This window comes from Beta vulgaris, chromosome 9, assembly GCF_026745355.1.
Source record: "Beta vulgaris subsp. vulgaris cultivar EL10 chromosome 9, EL10.2, whole genome shotgun sequence".
NCBI classification, from domain to species: domain Eukaryota; kingdom Viridiplantae; phylum Streptophyta; class Magnoliopsida; order Caryophyllales; family Amaranthaceae; genus Beta; species Beta vulgaris.
In genome coordinates, this window is record NC_079210.1 from 44,094,934 (window position 1) to 44,114,310 (window position 19,377).

Consider the following 19,377-nt stretch of genomic DNA (forward strand, 5'->3'; position numbering starts at 1 on the left):
GTGGAGGTAATTGCCTTGATCAAGTTCTTAAGTTAAGCCCTAAGTTGTTTAATGTGTCCCCGAGAAGGCTTAGCATATGTGTTAGCGAGGATGTCACAGGCCTCTTTAGAGGTATGAGCACGAGAAATAAGAGGACCAAGGAATGGTGAGAGAATACCAACAAGGCAACCAAAGAGTAGTTTGTCTTGTCGCACCCAGGTTACATTAGCAAGACTGAGTATATGAGGCACCAGATTCGTCAGTAATTTTAAGAGGGGGAGGATTGGTTGAGCCATCAATTGAGGTCATAGCCAATAAGGAAAGCTTCAAGTTGAGCTTTCTAAATATATAATGTAGTTGGAGAGGGTGACTATTTGAACAGATTGAGAATTCACAACCATGAGAGGTTTAGTTGGTTCAATAATATTAGTGAGGGTGTGAGAGTCCGACGCCATGGATGCTTGAGGAGGAAGGTGCTCATTAAACAAATAATGGGAGATTCGAAACCTTGTTGTGATATCATATAGAGTTTGGAAGAATGATGATTTGTCATTAAGAAGATTAACATATAAATATACAACATATGTAGCTACATTGTTACAAAAGATAAGTATAAAGATTACAAAGTAATACTAATCTTAACTATTGAGCAAGCTATACAAGATATTATTTGACTAAGAGAGTGAATAGGAGTTTGTTGTGCTAACAATCGTCATATCAAGTTGACGTAGTCATCTCTTATCACTATATAGAATTCGGGAAGATACAAGTATTCAAAAAAATGTTATTGATGACGTAAAAATGATCGTAACTATCATATCTAAAATAATTCAACAATGGGGAAGTGGTTCACACTTATTTCCCATAATGTAATCGATGATTATGTCAAGACTCAAGAGAAGCATATACCGAAACTTTTATTACTTCATGTAATTCACCTTACTTTCCATTGGCACCAAAAGATGTACAAAACATGGGGACAAATAAATAGAAAGAAAAAAGTGAACCCATGTGATAAAAGAACGCAATTTACAAACCTATAAGATAACAATACAATTGTAACGATATTGTTATACGTTTATTTTTAGCAAGTGCTAAGTTCATTGAAATGGAGAGGTGGAATTGGAATTCTAAAACCTCCTTCCACCACAGCCTCCCTCCCTTTGGCAATTGAAATATACAGCAGCAACAGGCAAGCCAAGATTGTAGAGTTCAGCAAAGTCTCTTGTATTAAAATTTTGGCGTTGTTGTGGAGCATTTACAGTTTGCCTTCCCAATTGCCGAAACAATGCAAATACAAATCGATGTATCCCCGTTGAGGGTCGTGGGTTTTCATAGTAAACAATCTCTTCTCCTATATAATGTATGTAAGAGATGTTATATTATGAGAGTAGTAAGAGTTAAAGACTTGATCATGGCTTAAAAAAAAGAACAAGAACAACACCCATTCTAAAAATCATTAATTAATAAAACAAACTCTTATATGCCACATACATCTTATTAGTGATGTTAAAACGTATAAGGGTCATCGACAAGTATAGATGGGTTATTAATAATATGTGTCTTTTCTGTTCACCTAATTTTTCATCCTTATCAGAAAAAAAAAGTTTAGATAAGGTCTAATACAGATTAATAGGGTGTAATAAGGTTTAATATGTTCAATTCAGCAAAATAAGGTCTGACACTCTCAGGAAATAAGGTCTAACAGGTTAATAGAAGTTCTAATAAGGTCTAATAAAGATTAATTAGGTCTAATAAGTACAGATAAGCAAAATAATTTGAATATGAGATTATGTATAACTGACAAGCACTACTAACATTATAGAGACAATTATTGTTAATGTATATATATGAGGTTATTATTACCAGATATGATTACATAAATGGGGTATTCATGACATTGTATCTAGGGCTGACAATCAAGTCCAATTGGGTTGGTTCATCTTCGAATCGGAAATAAATGGATCAAAATTCCCTTACCTCGAATCTATCTCATTTAATAAATAAGTTGGAAAACACAATATTGACCCGACCTATTTAATAAACGGGTTACCCGTAAACCCATTTGATCATAATTATAAATATAGTGAAAAATAATTATTTTCTTAAAAAGCTAAATGATCAAGTAAACTGTGCAAGTATGCATGTTTAGAGTTTCTTATAATAATTATGACTTGTTTTAGTTATATTTTTACTTTCTAAAGCCAAATTTTAGATTTATCAATATATTATTCGAGAATTTTCTATATGTATAAGTTAATAAAGTCAAAGCATGTCATTTTGGGATCGAAAATGTCAACCTGAACCTAACCCGTTTAATTAAATGAGTTAATGTGAATGGGTCAAAAATCCCAGCCCTAATTAGCTTATTTGAGGTAGGTTTGAATTGGGTTGTCCCATTGGTTGAACTTTTGCCACACCCAATTCAATCATTTAATTTTGAGCATAAGATCCCTTGCACGGAAAATGGACGCAAATAAGTACATGCACCCAAGTGCATGTAGAACTGGTGCAACCTCTTTTAAATTACATCATTTTATCATTTTTAGTGTCCATAATTTTTTTTAAAAAAAATATTATTTAATTTATTTCCTTGAATTTTGCAACTAAAGACTCCTTTTCAAATAAAATTTAAAAGGTATATGTTCTTTTACCTTAAGCATAGATGTTCATTTAGTATATGTTCTTTTCATTATAACCTATATTATTTTATAGATATAGATTTACATATTTTTTAATTTTAAGTCGTGTGTTCAATTTTAAAGTTGAAAAATTGTTGAAAAAAGTTCGTACTCTTTTATATAAATGGTATGTTCTTTTTGAATGCACAATAAACATTGTACACTCTAGTGCATAATCCACACTTTGGAAAATGGCTGGATGCTTAAAACAAATTGATATTTAGCGTTGAAATATTGGCACAATAAATAAGAACCTTGGGGTCTTGGGAGACATGTCAAAAGTTATTTTCCTAGTAATAGACGTCGGTAATTTCAGTTGGGCCCGGTAGACTTTTCGCAAAGAAATTCCATTTGGGGGATGCACCATATATTCATATTCTATTATTCTTGTAAGGAACACATCAAAAGGTGAGAAATCAAACGTGCATGCGATCTCTAGAAATAAAATGCAAGAATGATACTGATCTTCCAAAGCCTGTATCTAAAACTACAACAGGATTGAACATCATCCAACAGTTTTTTTTATTTTTTGAAGAACTTGTACAAGGGAGGGGGAGGTGAAGTAGTGAACTAGGAGTATTAAAACCCCTTAAAAAAGTATTAATAGTCTAACATTAAGGAAACTCACCAAATGATGCACTTGTGGTTCCGGGAATATCAGTCACCAACCTAATTTTATCCAAACAAAAGAAGAATTAAATCAACAATTCCCCCAATTAGCAAAGTAAAATACTACTTCATATAGCCAATTAACTATGTACATAAATAAGATTGGAATTGGATTACTAAGCTTTGTTGAATTTTAAGGTTATGAATTTGACATAATATTATAGTAAAAATTTAGAATAATTTGAAGAAAAATTTAAAGAACAAGATGTAGTGGGGCATGGAAGTTTTATTCAAGGGGAATGAGAAACGATGTTGAGATCTAGAAAAAAGTACCGTCAATTAACACAAATATGTGGGGCATATATTTGGAAAATGAATTGGAATAGAGTACAAAATGACTAACATGTTTTTAATGCGAAGAGAAATAAGATGAGTTGTAACGACACGTATGTGAGTAGTTTTATTATTCGTTCACTAGCTGAACCATTAGAAATTATTAAGAATTTTATAAACTTTTTTTTTATTATTAGTTTTCAATTCTTATCTCATTTACGAGTTTAATTTTTTTTTTTTCTGTCTTAGGAATTTGACATTGTCAAGTGACAACTTTCCCAAGTAACTTTAGGGTGACAATACATGATAAGAGAGATGTTAATTAGAATCTACCCTAACTTACGGCACCAATCTTATCCTTCATTATTATTAAACTATTGTCCCAATATTTTAGTATCTTTTTATATACACATGTCTTATCTGAGACAAATATATGAAGGCAGGAGGAAAAGATGAGGAATTACTCCATGAAGTATGAACTTCTTAATAAAATAATGTCATTGAAGAAAGATAAAGTATTAAAATAATTGATGATGATCCGAAATTTTGAATCAACTATTAGCTTTGCTCTAATAAAAATTAGAGGGAATATAACAATATTATCTTAAAAAACTTGATTGTTGCTACTGACAAAAGTAGCTCAGTATGTAACGGGTTGGTGATTTTTTTTAAGGTAAGATCAATGAGACCCACTTGAGAGGATAAGGAAAAATCCTCAAACGTGTCTCATAAAATTTGATCCTGAAAACTAAGGAAAATAAAATAGGAATTGATGCCACTCCTCTACCATCTCAACTTTTAATGGGTTTATGATACCCGAGGAGATGAGGGTAAAGAAAAAGGTGTAACTGAAGATGTAATTTCCTTGTATTACAAGGAGTCCAATGTAACATGTTCAAGGAATTATATTGGCGACATGTCTTTGATTTTGCGGTCTAATCCCTTGCTTTGGGAATTGGGACCATGCAGACGCAGTAATATATCAATATATATCGTACAGTTCATATATAGTCCGTACACAGGTATGAGATATTAAGATGACAAAGGGAAGTTGATTAAATAATTGATAAGCTGAAATACTTACTGATAATTACATACTGCATGTTATCTTAATCTTCAAGTAAATTCGAATATAAGGTTTTCATGCTCGGTCCAGTAGTATAGCTATATATGTATAATCATGGATGACGACTAATACCATTTTCATTGCCACAAAGCAGAATCCTCAAATATAAAGTATATATAATATATGCTCTTATGCTTCCAAGTTGCAAAATCTATATAACAGATTAACATGAATTAATATGTATCTCTTGTTGATTGTAAGAAATGAACATGATGGTTTTGAATAGCAACTATTAGGCACACAATGAATATAATTAAATTAAAGCTAGCACGCATAGTCGTCCCTTAAGCAAATAAAATTATGTATTAATAAAATTATTAAAATTCATATTTAAAAATACAAATTGAAACCTACTTGATTATAAACAATAATCTTTTGCTGATATGACAATAATTAAATATGGTCAATTTGTGGAATATTGTATGCAAATTATAAGTCAAGTTGTGTAAACTGAAACTTACTTTGTTTTATTTAAGGAATTGCAATATTTTGACTTTTGACACTATTCATATAATAATTTTGAGGAAATATTTTTGACTAGTAATGGAAAATTCTAATGCATGTCTTTTTTAATATTAAATTTCAATTAAAAATATTGATACACAAAATTTTGTGTTGTCAAATATATAAGTTAGAATGTCGCAGGTGAAAACAACCCAAGTATGAGATTGGAAGTCCAGACATTAAAATCTTTTGCTCTAGAAAATAAAACCCCGTATTTTTTTTTTTGTTAACAAGGAGCCAATAGTGCATTTATCTCGAATAGCATGTGACAAGTTTAGATGCCCTTCAAAACGCCTCCCTTCAAATACCTTTTAAGGTGAAAATCGATCCAGACATCCAGGGTCACTAATTAACCACTTCATAATTTTCAAATACAACGCTCGCATAAGAGAACTACTAGGACTATTATTGTATCAAAGGCAAAACTAAGAAGATCATAAATGTTACTGATTTAATATGCTTTTTTTTATTATTATTTGAACTCATATGCCTCGAAGATAATAAATTATTAGTTTCTAAATTTTTGGATGAAATAAATATAAATAAAGTGTACTCATAAAATAATTCTTTAGAGATTAATGAGATCAACTTTAGAGAATCATGTGGGAGCCCAATGGTTGGAGCTCCCACCTCCCAACCTCATGGTCGGGAGTTTGATTTTCATCAACTCCATATTTGGGGTGTTTGTGTGGATTTATGCTTCTAGGTATAAATCCTCAGTTTCCAGTCTCTGGAAGTTTCTTTATCGATTGGGATCCCCTTCCTACCCCCTAATTCATGAGGGCTGAGCCTACTTGGACCAGTAAATTACCGAATAAAAAAAAAATGAGATCAACTGTAATTATATTGTATTGATATATCTACTTACCTATTGTACGTTTTCTTGAAGTCCAAAAAAAAAAAAAGATATATCTACTTACCAGTGCAAGTACTCTCTTTGATGCGGGTTACTTGGGCTAGGAGCATCTGGATCTACCATTACCTATGAATTAAATAGTAGTATATTGCATTAACATATGAATTGAATATTTAATCAACAAAATATTAAAGAAGTACTAACATAAGAAATATTTAATGAAGTCGTACAACTTTTAATATGAGTACATACTGTATAGAACGAAGTTTCTTTTTATGGGTATCAAACACTAGAAGTACAATGCACCAATAATAACAATCTTAATCAATGGACTTACCAAGGTATAGCAAGTCCTAAGGTCATCACCTCCGACTTCGACCCTAGGTTGGTTAACAACTTGTGATGGCCTAAAATCTCCTCCATTATTAACATTTCTATTGTTAAAGCTGATTTTGAGAGTGACGGATCTTTCGAATGGCTCTAAAACATCACCAATAACTCCACCTAATACTAATGGATCTCTTGGCGCACTTGCTGATGTTCTAGGCATTATAAGAATATCTAGCTACCTAAAACTAATTAATAGTATCCTAATCTTTAGGAGATAAGCTAGCTAGCTAGCTAGAAAGCTAAGGAATACTTCACTATCTAAGAAGTTGCGCACCAAAACAGGTGATCCCAATGAACACTTATATACAGCTTCTGTTTCATACACGTACCATCATTTAGCAAACTATAGCTAGCTTGGTAGTTTTCAGGCATAACTTCTTACAATTTGCAAGATCATATCAAAAATACCAAGGTCCACCTACTTTCATAAATTATAAAGTAATATAGTGGACCAAGGTTAGATTCTTCTTAGATGAATTTAGGTCGGCTCATAAACTTAGCTAAAACACTCCACATACAAATTTGAAAAAGTAAACTTTATTTACTACTTCTATCCATTTGTTTTATTTCAGGAATTATTATTGCATGTGTGAACATAAATTAGCTCCTTTTTTTTTCCTGAATTTATCTTGTAAGAGACCGCCTACTTTTAAATTAAAATTAGGCAATGATAAGCCTAATATTAAAAAGAGAATTAGCCTAATAATGACTAGGTTAATTTCTTTAGGTGACTAGTTTAATCCATTTAGTTACTAGGTCTACTTTTATATTAAAATTAGACCGTCTCTTTTAATAATTTTTGTTTTTTCTTTCTAAAGTACCTTTTCTTTTCTTCTTTTTGATGGATTGGAAGGGGAAGGATTTGAAAGGTTTGCTATACTATGGTTGCACCCTATCACCAAATCAATGGGCCAACTCGAAAAAAGAAAATGAGTTTATTTTTCATTGGTTGAAATATAAGTGATTACTTGCTCTAAATAATACTTCTTTTGTTCGAAATAAGTATTGTTTTAGGATTTTTTTTAGTCAAAATATAATATCTACTACATTTCTTTTCCATCTTTTTTTTCCAAACTTAGCCACATGATTCAACTACATAAGCTATAATGAGAGAGGAGCAATAGACTTAACAACTCAGTATCATAACATGCTGTAACTATAGCTAACCACACACCGAACTGAACTTCAACAACGCTCGAATCTTATTTTTTTTTTTTTGACAACGAGAAAATTTGCATTAATTAAAAAACATAATTACATCCTAAGGATAGTACATCCAATCCAACAACAAAGAAACTAAACCGAGCATTACATGCTTGTATATAACAAGTGCAATAACGTAAATAGAAAATACTTGGATAAATCTGCTCGATTTGGAGGTCTCTGAAGTTGTATAAATGTATTCCATTGCTACGGGTGGATGATTATCGCCAGAAACCTGATGAAAGGAGTGGGTGGAGTGGACCGGCTTCACGAACGGGGCAACAAAGAAACAACGAGTTGAGGAACTTGCAACAGAACCACGTCATAGTCCTTTGTGACTTAATACCCTTTAGAATGGGTAATTTAGGCTTCTTCTCAAATGAGAATCTAACAGGTCTATTTTTAAGAGCGTTTATATTAAAAGCTAATTACAATTATTAAGTCAATTATGTTTCGAATATTCTTATTTTATTTGAGATTAAGAGTATGAGTATTTACTTTTGTCTTGTTTGTAATATGTTTACATAATTTTGTAAAGTTCTTATTAATATCATTATAATATATTTTGTGTTACGTGTGCAATTAGTTGAACGGTATTTGGTCAGATAGGAAACTATATTTGATTTCTCTTTTAAAACATCTTCCTACTAATTTAGGAAACCCCATTTCTACACCTTAGTCAGTTTAATTTTACTTAATAAACCAAACACCCACCCCATCTTCTCGATTTTTCCTCGCACAACAACATAACCCCATAACCTCTCAAATTCTTTGTCCTCCCCGTGAAACCCATTCCCTTCCACCCTGTCCTTCTCTTTCGCTGTGCTTAATCCTTTGTAAGCTCGTCGGGGAAATCTAGGTTGTTACAAGTGGTATCAGAGCTTGATTAGTTTTTTGGATACGATGTGATCTCCATATCATAGTGTAGGGGTTGAATATAGGTCTAATGGATTGCTTAAAGAGTCAGGTATAAATGAATCAAGTCGTATGAGTGTTTGCGCTTATGCGTGTGCAATACGGTTCCATTTATATGCATATGTATTACTTGTGGGTAGATTTGCTAATGTGTACAATGTTATCTTATTATGACTTGATTGTCTCTGATATTATTTACTTATAAGTGTGTATTTCAAGAAACTTATATGATTTGTTTCATTGAATGAATTTCAAACGAGATCTCTGCAAATGAGATTATTGAAATCAAATGTCAACAAGTTTGCCCCTTTTTCTCCTTGCTCCACTATATTGCGAGTCAAGTCGAAGTAGAGATTTTCTTTGCTCCTTAACTTCGCGAATCAAGTTGAAGTAGAGAACCAAAAGATGATGGTAGAATGGAGGTTGGACGTATGTCTTGGGAGCTTGAGATTTTGGTTTTCTTAAAATAATTGTTTGTAAGTTTCGAGGACGAAACTTTTGATAGGGTGGTAGTATGTAACATGGATATTTTAAAGAGCGTTTATTTTAAAAGCTAATTATAATTATTAAGTTAATTATGTTTCAAATATTCTTATTTTATTTGAGATTAAGAGTATGAGTATTTATTTTTGTCTTGTTTGTAATATGTTTCCATAATTTTGTAAAGTTCTTATTAATATCATTATAATATATTTTGTGTTACGTGTGCAATTAGTTGAACGATATTTGGTCAGATAGGAAATTATATTTGATTTCTCTTTCAAAACATCTTCCTACTAATTTAGGAAACCCCATTTCTACACCTTTGTCAGGTTACTTAATAAACCAAACACCCACCCCATCTTCTCGATTTTTTCCCGCACAACAACAGAACCCCAAAACCTCTCAAATTCTTTGTCCTCCCCGTGAAACCCATTCCCTTCCACCTTGTCCTTCTTTTTCGCTGTGCTTAATCCTCTATAAGATGGTCGGGGAAATCCGGGTTGTTACAGAGAAGCTCAAATGAGTTGACGCACTATAAACCCAATTAACAAATTGGGGAGCCGACTTCATATATCGTTTTTCCAAGGTAATGACTGATAAGATCATTACCAAGCGAGACTAAGATCTAACCAGAGTTAGATCTTTAACAATCATCCGATTTACAAAATCGAAGAAAATAAACCCCAACAATGAAACCACTTGCCACGTAAACCCGAACCAATCACACAAATCAGACCCAACATTTGGAAGGCAAATACTACCTCCCGCAAGATACAAAAGTATCGAACAGGATGAGAAAACCAACAACAGACGCATACAACCACAACAAATAACTAAAACAACGCGGAGAAAACACCAACTAAGTTGATACTCGGTGACAACAACTAGAACCCAAACGGAGGACATGGAAGGGGAAGCCGATACACACGAACAGGGAACAGGGAAGGGGAGGCCCACAACTACACAAAACTAACCAGGGAAGAGGGAAGGGGAAACCCAATTTGACACAACTAACACTAGATAGGGGAGGGGAGGAAAGGGGAAGCCCAATTCGACAAAACTAACACTAGATAGAGGGTGGGGGAGGGGAGACCCAAAACTACTGGATCATTAATCAAGGAAGGGGGATGGGGAAGCCCAACAAGACCACCAACAAACGTCGACAAGGGAGAGGAAAGGGGAGGCCGAATAGAAACAAGGGGAGGGGAATCCCTAACACAACCGGCGCAACCAACGAAACTTCAAGGGAGGGAGGAAAGACGCCCCAAGAAACTCGACAGATAGGGGGAAACGAGACCACCGCCGGAGATTGTTTTACCACCGGGAAGATCAAAGCCAAAAACCGAAAACCTAGGAAAACCACTAAGAAAACCAAAAGGAGGCCACTGGGTCCCTGCTCACCGCAATAAAATAATGCAAAAAACTACGAAAAAAACTGAGAAGAAAAATGAAAAGGTGATTAAAAGGAACACGGGAACTCGCCGGAGAACCCGTCGGATACCTACGCAGCGTCGGAACTCCTACGAGTTCCTAGGGTTAGGGGCGAGTTTGTGTTTTTAAAGAGAAGACAAAGGATGTGTGTTTTAGAGAGAGAAGTCGTGAATTATCTTTATTTTATTTTAGATACTCAAGTTTAAGCTTAAACCAATTTCAAACTTCAGAAGTTATCTCAAACTTGGTTAAAATGAAATATTTTTGAATTCGAGATCAAGCTCTAGCTTGGTGGGATACAAAAATGTTCAATCAATAAACATGAACTGGTTTTTTTATGCCCGGATGATTCACCGGGCCAGTTACAATAAACAAATATGTTATTATTTTTAAATTTCATAATTTATTTTGCTACGTTTCTTATTTTTTGTCCATTAATAAATTGCAAAATTCACATCACGACGTGATAAATTAAAAAAATTAAAAGTTTTGAGTTTGAAAACAATACCTTAAAAGAAATTGTGGTAACAAAATATGACATCAATATTCTCTTGTAAGTTATGTAATAAGAGTGTTAGAGATATATATACTTGTTTAAATCTTTTAGTTAATTATAATTATTACAAGACTTCATGATATTTTACTTGAAAATTAGACAACAAAGTCATAGTGTATTGATGGTTAAGCTCTTACTTTACATTTCAAATGTCAAGTGTTCGATACCTTGCACTTACACATTTTTTTTACTGAGGAGTACACATAAATATAAAACATTTGCATTAGAAATTTGAGGAGAGTGCCACGTGGCACATAGGCATTCTTTCGTATGTTTTTTAATATATTTGTATAAATAGATAATAATAAAACTTTTGTTGTTCCCTTTCGCGTTATGGTAACCTTCCAAGTAGGGAAACTATGAGAAGAGTTTCCTTTTTATTAATTTTAAACATATGAGGCTCCTACCATTTAGAAAAAGGATGTATAACAATCATAAAAATTTATTAATATCAAAAAATTTCTCAAGTTCATGAGCCCACCAACCAAAGTCAACTAATAGTGTTGAGATCCTCTAGAGATTCAAAATAACTCTACACGGTGGAGTTCGTCAAATATCAATCGTTGATTAAGAATAAGAAATAAGTGAAGTAGATTCGAATCTGAATTTGAGTTCATTGTTGCATTAAGAGTTTATTAAACAAAAGTTGCGGTTGTGATGGCATTTATTACCACTCACAATAATTGTTATATACTAGTTGACATCCGAAAACTGTCAAAAGTAGCTTTTGAAACAATTGTGACGTAAGAAGGTTAGATGCGAAGTTCGACGAATAAGTCCATCGTCGAAAAACCCTCAATTGATTTCTATTAGTCGATCTCCCGGTGTTAGAATGCTTAATAAAATGCCTTTTTAGAAAGAAAAACGAGCCAACGAGTGCAACTCAAGGCTAAGCCGTGATCTACATGCTTTTTCAGCCTATCTGAGTTCGTTTAGGGACCTAAAACAACATTTTAATTATTTTCGGATTTTGTTATTTCCTAATTTTCGTATTAGGGTTTCGTTTAGACTATTTAAACATAATTAGCCGTCATTAGAAGACAACTTTTATCTTGATAATAATATTTGAGAGTTTAACTCTTATTTTGGTGGATTCTGTAGTTTTTTTTACATATTTATGGCTTGTAAATCTGTATGTTCGTTTTAGGAATTGCGCTTGCTTTTCCTTTCATAATTCTGAATGCTGTCAAATTGTGTAAGCAACAATTATTGTGGATCATGCAAGAACAAAAAATGAATTTTATTTCATCTTTAAACACTACTCCAAAAACTATATCTAACTCAAACTATAGAACACTAAGTTAAGCAATATACAATTTTTTAAAGGCAAAATTGACCTCAATACCCTGAACTATAACGCAGATGCACCAAACACCCCTAACTAAGACTTATAGCCAGAATACCCCAAAGTACGTACGTGGGTGCACTCCTTATCATAACCGAGGGTGACCGAAATTCTCACCAGCGATGAAAGATTCTTAATTTTTTATTATTATTTTTCGTTTCCCCCTTCACATTTTCTTATTTTTTACCCATTCTCATTTTCTCTCTCCTCTCCTTATGTCTAATTGTAAGGAAGCCACAACTTCCCGATCCATCTTTGTTTCCATGTCTCCTTCATCTTACATAATTACTCTGTCTTCACCTCAAGCTCCCCTTCTTGACTCATCACCAACGTATACGAATTGAGCTAAGAACTATGTATTTCATTACTCACCAAATTGAAAAGGAAACGAATTCCCAGATTCCAAACCCTTCCCCTTCTCTCTTGTGTGCGACTCTCTCTATCGTTTCTTGGTTGCTTTGTTCTTCGACGTTGATGTCCTCGCCGGAAGTGTTTTGGCCGCGTGGAGTTGCAGTTGTGCTAGCTATGTTACTGTCGGTGTTCAAGTGAGCCACTAACATCGTTTCTCTGCTCTCAATCTCCTTTACGCTCGTTGTTGGTGTTGTCCGCTCTTGTTCGTGTGCTGGTGGTGGTTGTTGGTGGTGTTGCTGCCCGTATCTTCTCCATGCCTTTTTTTATGTATTAGTAAAAAAATTAGGGTAAAAAAGAAGAAAATAAGAAAGGAGAGAAATGGAAAATAATAATAATAAATTAATAATTTTTCATTGTCGGTAAGAATTTCGATCACGTACCTCATTTATGTACGTAGTACACCCAAGTCAATATTTTAGGGATTTTTGGTTACAAGTGTTTGTTGGGGGTGTTTGGTGCACCTGCACTGTTGGGACCAATTTTACTTTATAAAATCAATAAGGTTTTAACTTAACCAAACCTTTCAAAACTAACCGAACTAATATTGCTGAACACGTCGTACGTCAACTCCAACGGCCCGTTTGGTAGTTGGTCATAAATGGTGGTAATGGGAATGAATTTGTGTAAATTTGTGAAAAATATCATTGTACATTCCCATGGTAATGCTAAGTTATCATAAAATGTCCCCTTTCCTTCTTGAATTTTCATTCCCATCCAATACCACCTTGTAGGTGGTAATGAGTGGTAATGAAAATTGCTTCCCTTTGGAGCCAAAAACACAAGTTTAGGGGTGAGATTGCTTGCCCATGGAGAAAAAATGCTTCCCCATGAAGATTTTAAGGGTGCTTCCCTAATAAAATTACACTTAAAATTCATTCCCATTACCGCAATTTATTAACGACTACCAAACGGGTCGTAAAAGTCTCAACGTGAGTTCAAAAGGATGAGTTGGAGATGGGCTCCTTATCTTAGCAAAGTCCCATTGAAGAGGATTCTTTCCGACATTGTGGAGCAGTCTTCTATACGATTTTTATGTTTCCTCCATACTTTATTGAGACCCACATTTGGTTTCAACTTTGAGGAAGCTATGTGTACCAATTAAGTAAATATGGATAGAGAATCGATTTAATCATGTATTCCAAAAAATATACTTTTGATTTGAGATCAAACTACTTTATCAATCATAAGAAAAATAGCAGTATCTCTTTTTTAACAGATGGAAAATTCAAATCCAATCAGTGTCGTTCATCTAAAGCATAAAATCCATTAAATGGGACTCGTGTCAAATTGGCAATTTAATTTTGAGCATAAATTTCATCAGCATGATGCATGAACAATTTGATCACCAGGAAAGAAAGGTAAAAGAAAATTATACTCAGAGTTTATTCTCTTTGCCTGATGATAGACTTCAGAATATTTGAAGGCATTAGTGAATCTAGTTGCCAGTTTTCAACGTGTTCTACTTCTACATGTTAAGCATATCATACAGATCAAAACATGACTTTCCACAGTCTTGTCCAAGCCCCCAATTTGGCAAATTGTAAACTTGGGGGAGTTTAAAGCTACTCTATCCTGATAATAGAAGCATATTAGAACCGATATCATCATTATAGAGGTAACTAATACTTTATTAAGAATATAGATCTCGGATGATTGTAAGTGTCGTATATCTTTTACTTAGTGGAATCACCCATCTCCTATTCCTTTAGAAAAAATACCCTTATGGCTAAGTATAGAATAAACAAAGAAGTACGTACTACATCTCTTTAGTCATCTCAATTAAAATGTACGTATTACTCAAGATAATTGTCAATCTGATCATTTAATGTTAAGAGATATATAACTTTGCTATATGTGCATTTCTAATCGCAAATATGAAACCTTATCTCTATGAGATACGTAAATATACCTCCCAAATAACAAGTCATGATATAGTCATTCATAGGCAAAACCCAATCGTACATATGATGTGTATATACAACGAATGACCATGTTAGATTTCAAGATATTAGTATCTAAAGGTAAATTGTTTAGTAAAGTTATAATCTGACAATATTAAGGAAAAATTGACAAGGGTTGTCCCGATAATGGCTGTCCTTTCATAAAGGTATCAACTTTCGATTATTCCACAACAGTCTCAACTTTAGGGGGTGCTTTACAATAAGGGTCTAAGTGGAAGTGTTACCAGTTTACTTTAAACAGTATTTTCTTTGGACGAAATTTTCTAGTTTGGGGACGGGGAGGGTTTTTCTGGAGCAGGGAAGGGGGTGGCGGGGTAGGGGATGGCGGGGTAGGGGAGGGAGTTTCAGGGGCGGGGAGAGGATTTCAGGGATGAGGGAGGATTTTTCTGGGCAAGCGGCGGGGGAGGGGTTTTTTGGTGGTGGTGTGGGGAGTAGTTGCTGAGTGATGGTGGTATAGCAATGAACTAAGGGAAAGGGAAGAGAGAGTTGCATGGGAAAAGGGGTAGGAGGGACGCAATAGAGGAAGGCGGGAAAGTGGTCGGACTCCCTTGACCAGGCGGTGGGGAGGAGAAGATCGAGTGGCAGTAAGGGGTGACGGGGAACGAGAGGAGGTTTTGAGGGTGTGGGAGGGGGTGGCAGGGTAGGGGACGAGGTTTTGAGGGAACGGGAGGTGTGGCAAGGTAGGGGACGAGATTTCAAGGGTGCGGGAAGGGTGACAGTACTAGTGTAGGGGAGAGGGCGGCAGGGGTGGCAAGTGTGGTGGTTTCAGAAGTTTACTTGTTATAGCAGGTTAGATGACCTGCTAGGGCGGTTATTGTAAATCATCCCTGAATGTTGGGACCTTTTATGATAGTTGGATCGTCCTTGTCAAAATTTCCGAATATTAATTAAATGCAATTGTTTCGAGGTTGGGGTGGGTTCAATCCATAGTTTATCAAGTTGTTTGGCTTTATGTCAAATCGGGTTTTAGGCATACAAAATATTGGTTGAAACCTACTTTGTTCAGGTTGAGATCGGACTAGGGTTTGAATCAAATCGGTTTTTATTAGGTTTAAATGTATATATCAAGAATATATATATGGTAGAAAAAATAGCATCCAATTCCCAAAGATATCATACCATCCCTTTATTCTCAAGATTGCTATTCTCATTTGAATTTTGGAATATTATCTCTATCATATATGAAAACATATAGGGGATACCAAAAAAATAAAAAAAAAGGAAAAAAGAAAAGAAAAAAAGATAACTGCTTCATTTAAAAGAAAAAAGGGAAAAAGAAAAAAAGTTCCACATTATATTCAAACAGAACAATAATTTTTTGAAAATAAAATGCAAAGAGAGTAATTTTTATTTTCTATGCTTTCGCACGCATTGTATGCAGATATGGTTATTATTAAGGAGGCGTTTGGTTAGAGGTTTTCAAGAAAGGATAAGGGAATCAAGTGAACCCTTACTTGTCTGTTTTATCAATTCAATGATTTCCTTTATCCTTCCCTTACTCCAAACTCCTCTACATCCATTCTCCATCCCACCCTAGGATTTCACTTACTCTAATTTCCTTGAAACAACAACAACATCATCATCATCATCATTGTTGTTGTTGTTGTTGTTGTTGTTGTTGTTGTTGTTGTTGTTGTTGTTGTTGTTGTTGTTGTTGTTATTGTTGTTGTTGTTGTTGTTGTTGTTGTTGTTTTATTATTATTATTATTATTTTATTATTATTTAGGAAAAAACTTCAAAAACAACCTTTTAAATACAATTTTTTGCGATAAACAACCTTTTGAAAAAATATGGCAAAAGAAGATCTTACGAAGAAAATATTTTGCGAGGAATGACCTCGACCAATTTTCTAACATTAACCAAGCATTTTTCAGCATTGACTTGTTAAAACCAAACATGTGGCATGCACGTGAACTGCATCTCTTATGTTTCAACCCTGTTTTTCGCCATTTTTCGACATTGACCAAGTATTTTCCTATTTTGACTTCATCAGTATATGAAGGGAATTTGAGTTGAAACATAAGAAACGTGGGTTACGTGCCATGCCATGTTTGGTTTTAGTGAGTCGAAGTCGCAAAATGCTTGATCAATGCCGGAAATGGGTCAAGCTTGTTCCTCGCAAAAAAAAATATTTTTAAGGTCTTATTTTGTCAAAAAAAATTAAAAGGTTGTTTCTCGCAAAAACTTATATTTATGTAGTTGTTTCTGACAAAATTTCCTATTATTTTTATTATTATTATTATTTATTATTATTATTAATTTATAAAAAATAATCATTATTAATTTTTTCTTAATTTATATTTTAATTATTATAATTATTATTTTATTATTATTATTGTGTTTATTATTGTTTTATTATTATTTTATTATTAGTATTATTATTATTATTATTTCTAATTATTATTTCTCATTATTATTATTATTATTATTATTATTATTATTATTATTATTATTATTGATATGACTGATACCCTAGATATTTTGAATCAAACAATCTACTAGATCTAAGGATTTGGCTTTACATTAATCTCATTTTCTTTTATTAAACCCTTTTCCTTTGGTGACCAAACGCACCCTAAATATTTGAAGAGTCGAGAGAAAGAGCCAAAGAGGTGTAGTGCAATTCACTGCTCAACTCAACTTTCAAGGGTTAATTTTGTGGTTGAAGAATCGACCTTCCAATGGCTTTCAAGGTCTACTATTAAGTATTAAGTATATCACTTTCCGCCAAAAGTAAATCAAAGCGAACAATATGATAATTTTAATTTTACACAAATTTCATAGTGTTAAACGTATTTATTTAAAGAAATTATATGGTCAGACCCTATAAATAAAGTTATTTGAAGGAGATTCACTTTAATACTGTCTAATTGTGGAAATTAGCGAGAAGTCATGATAGTTTTGAGATTTTATCTATATATATATATATATAAAGCTGAGTACATTTATCCTACATGTCAAGCTATTGTTCAATTTGCCAAATGTCATCACTACACTTATCCTCATTTTTTCAGTGCCACGTGTAGTATGCATATGAACATTTGCTGAGATTTGGCAACATATATAGTCTATAGATCGATATAAAATGAATCAATTACAATCATATAAATTTGGCAAGTTTTACCTCATTGCTTTAATTACGTCACCCGGTTAAATTAAATTAATTATTTAGATTCAAAATTTGAAATTCGTGGGTAATTTTCAGACCATAATTAGCCATGACTTTTGCTGTCAAAAGATAGTAAAGAATATTCATTAGATATAGTGAGATTTGATTTGTCTATATAATATTTATACTAAGAATATTTAAACCATAACTAAACTTTCAAACTAAATCCAAAAGATCAATACAAATTAGCATGCCAACATTAAATCATTTGCTCCTAGATCGAAACAAAATCACCATTATGAAACCAAACTCAAAGGGTAAAAAAAGGAACTTACAAGATTGAGAGAACTGAAGGGAGAGAAAGTGAAAAATATTACGGTTCATCAAATAAGTCAAAACAAAATAAAGAAGAGAGAGTGGATACTTTGAAGTGAGAGGGTGATAGGTGTTGCGTTAGTGACAGTGCTTATAATCAAGAAATGGGGATAATTGAGACCATACAAGAAGATGAGGAAATAGATAGGTTTGATTTGGTAACTTTGGTTTACCATAATTTTGTATACTTTAATCAAGAAATGAAGCTATATTATTCCCTCCGTCTCAAAATATAGTTCACATTTTCATTTTAGTTGTCCCAAAATAGAGTTTCCATTTTCATATTTAGTTCCACATTTTTCCGTAATTTGTCTAGAAAAATCGTGTCCCATCACTTATTTGCTTCTTGAATTTTGTTTTTTCCTTTGTTTATTCGACCAAGATGTTACAATTAATGCTCTTTCACCAATTATATTTCATTCTCTCTCCTAATTAAAATCATTTTTGCTCAGACAACACTTATTTAAATAAATAAATAATCTTTATTATCACTCTGAGATTATACTTACATAAATTACTATGAAAAAAAGGAAAATGAGAACTATATTTTGGAATGGAGGGAGTATTACCTTATGGTAACAGTGTATGAGCTACCAAATGAAAATTTACAAAGTTTCTTCTAAAACGCTAACAAAAAGAAAAGGAAGTCATTGTCAGGCATGTCAACAATACTTTCTAAATAAAATTCAAGGGTTTCCTCCAAGCTAAGATAGATATTAGGAAAAGAGTAATAAACTTTGTTTGTTGGATTAGACAACCATTATTGCTAATTAGTGTCCACAGCCTCCAAGATGAAATTAGGATTCTTATTGTATATGATAAACTTTGTCATGTTATATAATTTCTGATTTAATTATTAGCTCTGTATGTTACATGTATTGTTATGTTTGCTTTATTTTATTTTTTAATAATATAGATTGATCAGTAGTGCATTATAGATAATCATATCATACAAAAAATAAAAATATGTAATAAGATAGTTTAATAAGAGAGAGGGGTTGAGCGAGACTGCCACAAGCAAGGAGTGAAAGTTGTTGCGTGATTGAGTGCCAGTAGTGGCGCATCGTGTTTTTATATGAGCCTCTGAATGAAACAATGGGCAGAACACAA

The 19,377-nt window shown here is 33.2% G+C and overlaps 1 protein-coding gene across 1 annotated transcript; it reads right to left on the reverse strand.

Annotated features, from left to right (window-relative positions):
• Positions 1 to 871: 871 nt before the first annotated feature.
• Positions 872 to 6,825, reverse strand: LOC104903940 (protein FLOWERING LOCUS T). Its single transcript, XM_010692083.4, has 4 exons — positions 6,426 to 6,825; positions 6,153 to 6,214; positions 3,289 to 3,329; positions 872 to 1,333 (listed from the first exon to the last, which is right to left on the reverse strand). The coding sequence occupies exons 1-4, from the start codon at positions 6,636 to 6,638 to the stop codon at positions 1,110 to 1,112; spliced, it is 540 nt and encodes a 179-aa protein (XP_010690385.1). The 5' UTR covers positions 6,639 to 6,825; the 3' UTR covers positions 872 to 1,109.
• Between the last annotated feature and the right edge of the window lie 12,552 nt (positions 6,826 to 19,377).

What these genes read in the sequence shown, in the direction of transcription:
- LOC104903940 (XM_010692083.4), bottom strand. Translation starts at nt 6,638, where the DNA reads ATGCCTAGAACATCAGCAAGTGCGCCAAGAGATCCATTAGTATTAGGT. An exon ending in TTAGGACTTGCTATACCTTG is followed by an intron (nt 6,215 to 6,425) that starts GTAAGTCCATTG and finishes TTTAATTCATAG; the next exon opens with GTAATGGTAGATCCAGATGC. An exon ending in AACCACAAGTGCATCATTTG is followed by an intron (nt 1,334 to 3,288) that starts GTGAGTTTCCTT and finishes TACATTATATAG; the next exon opens with GAGAAGAGATTGTTTACTAT.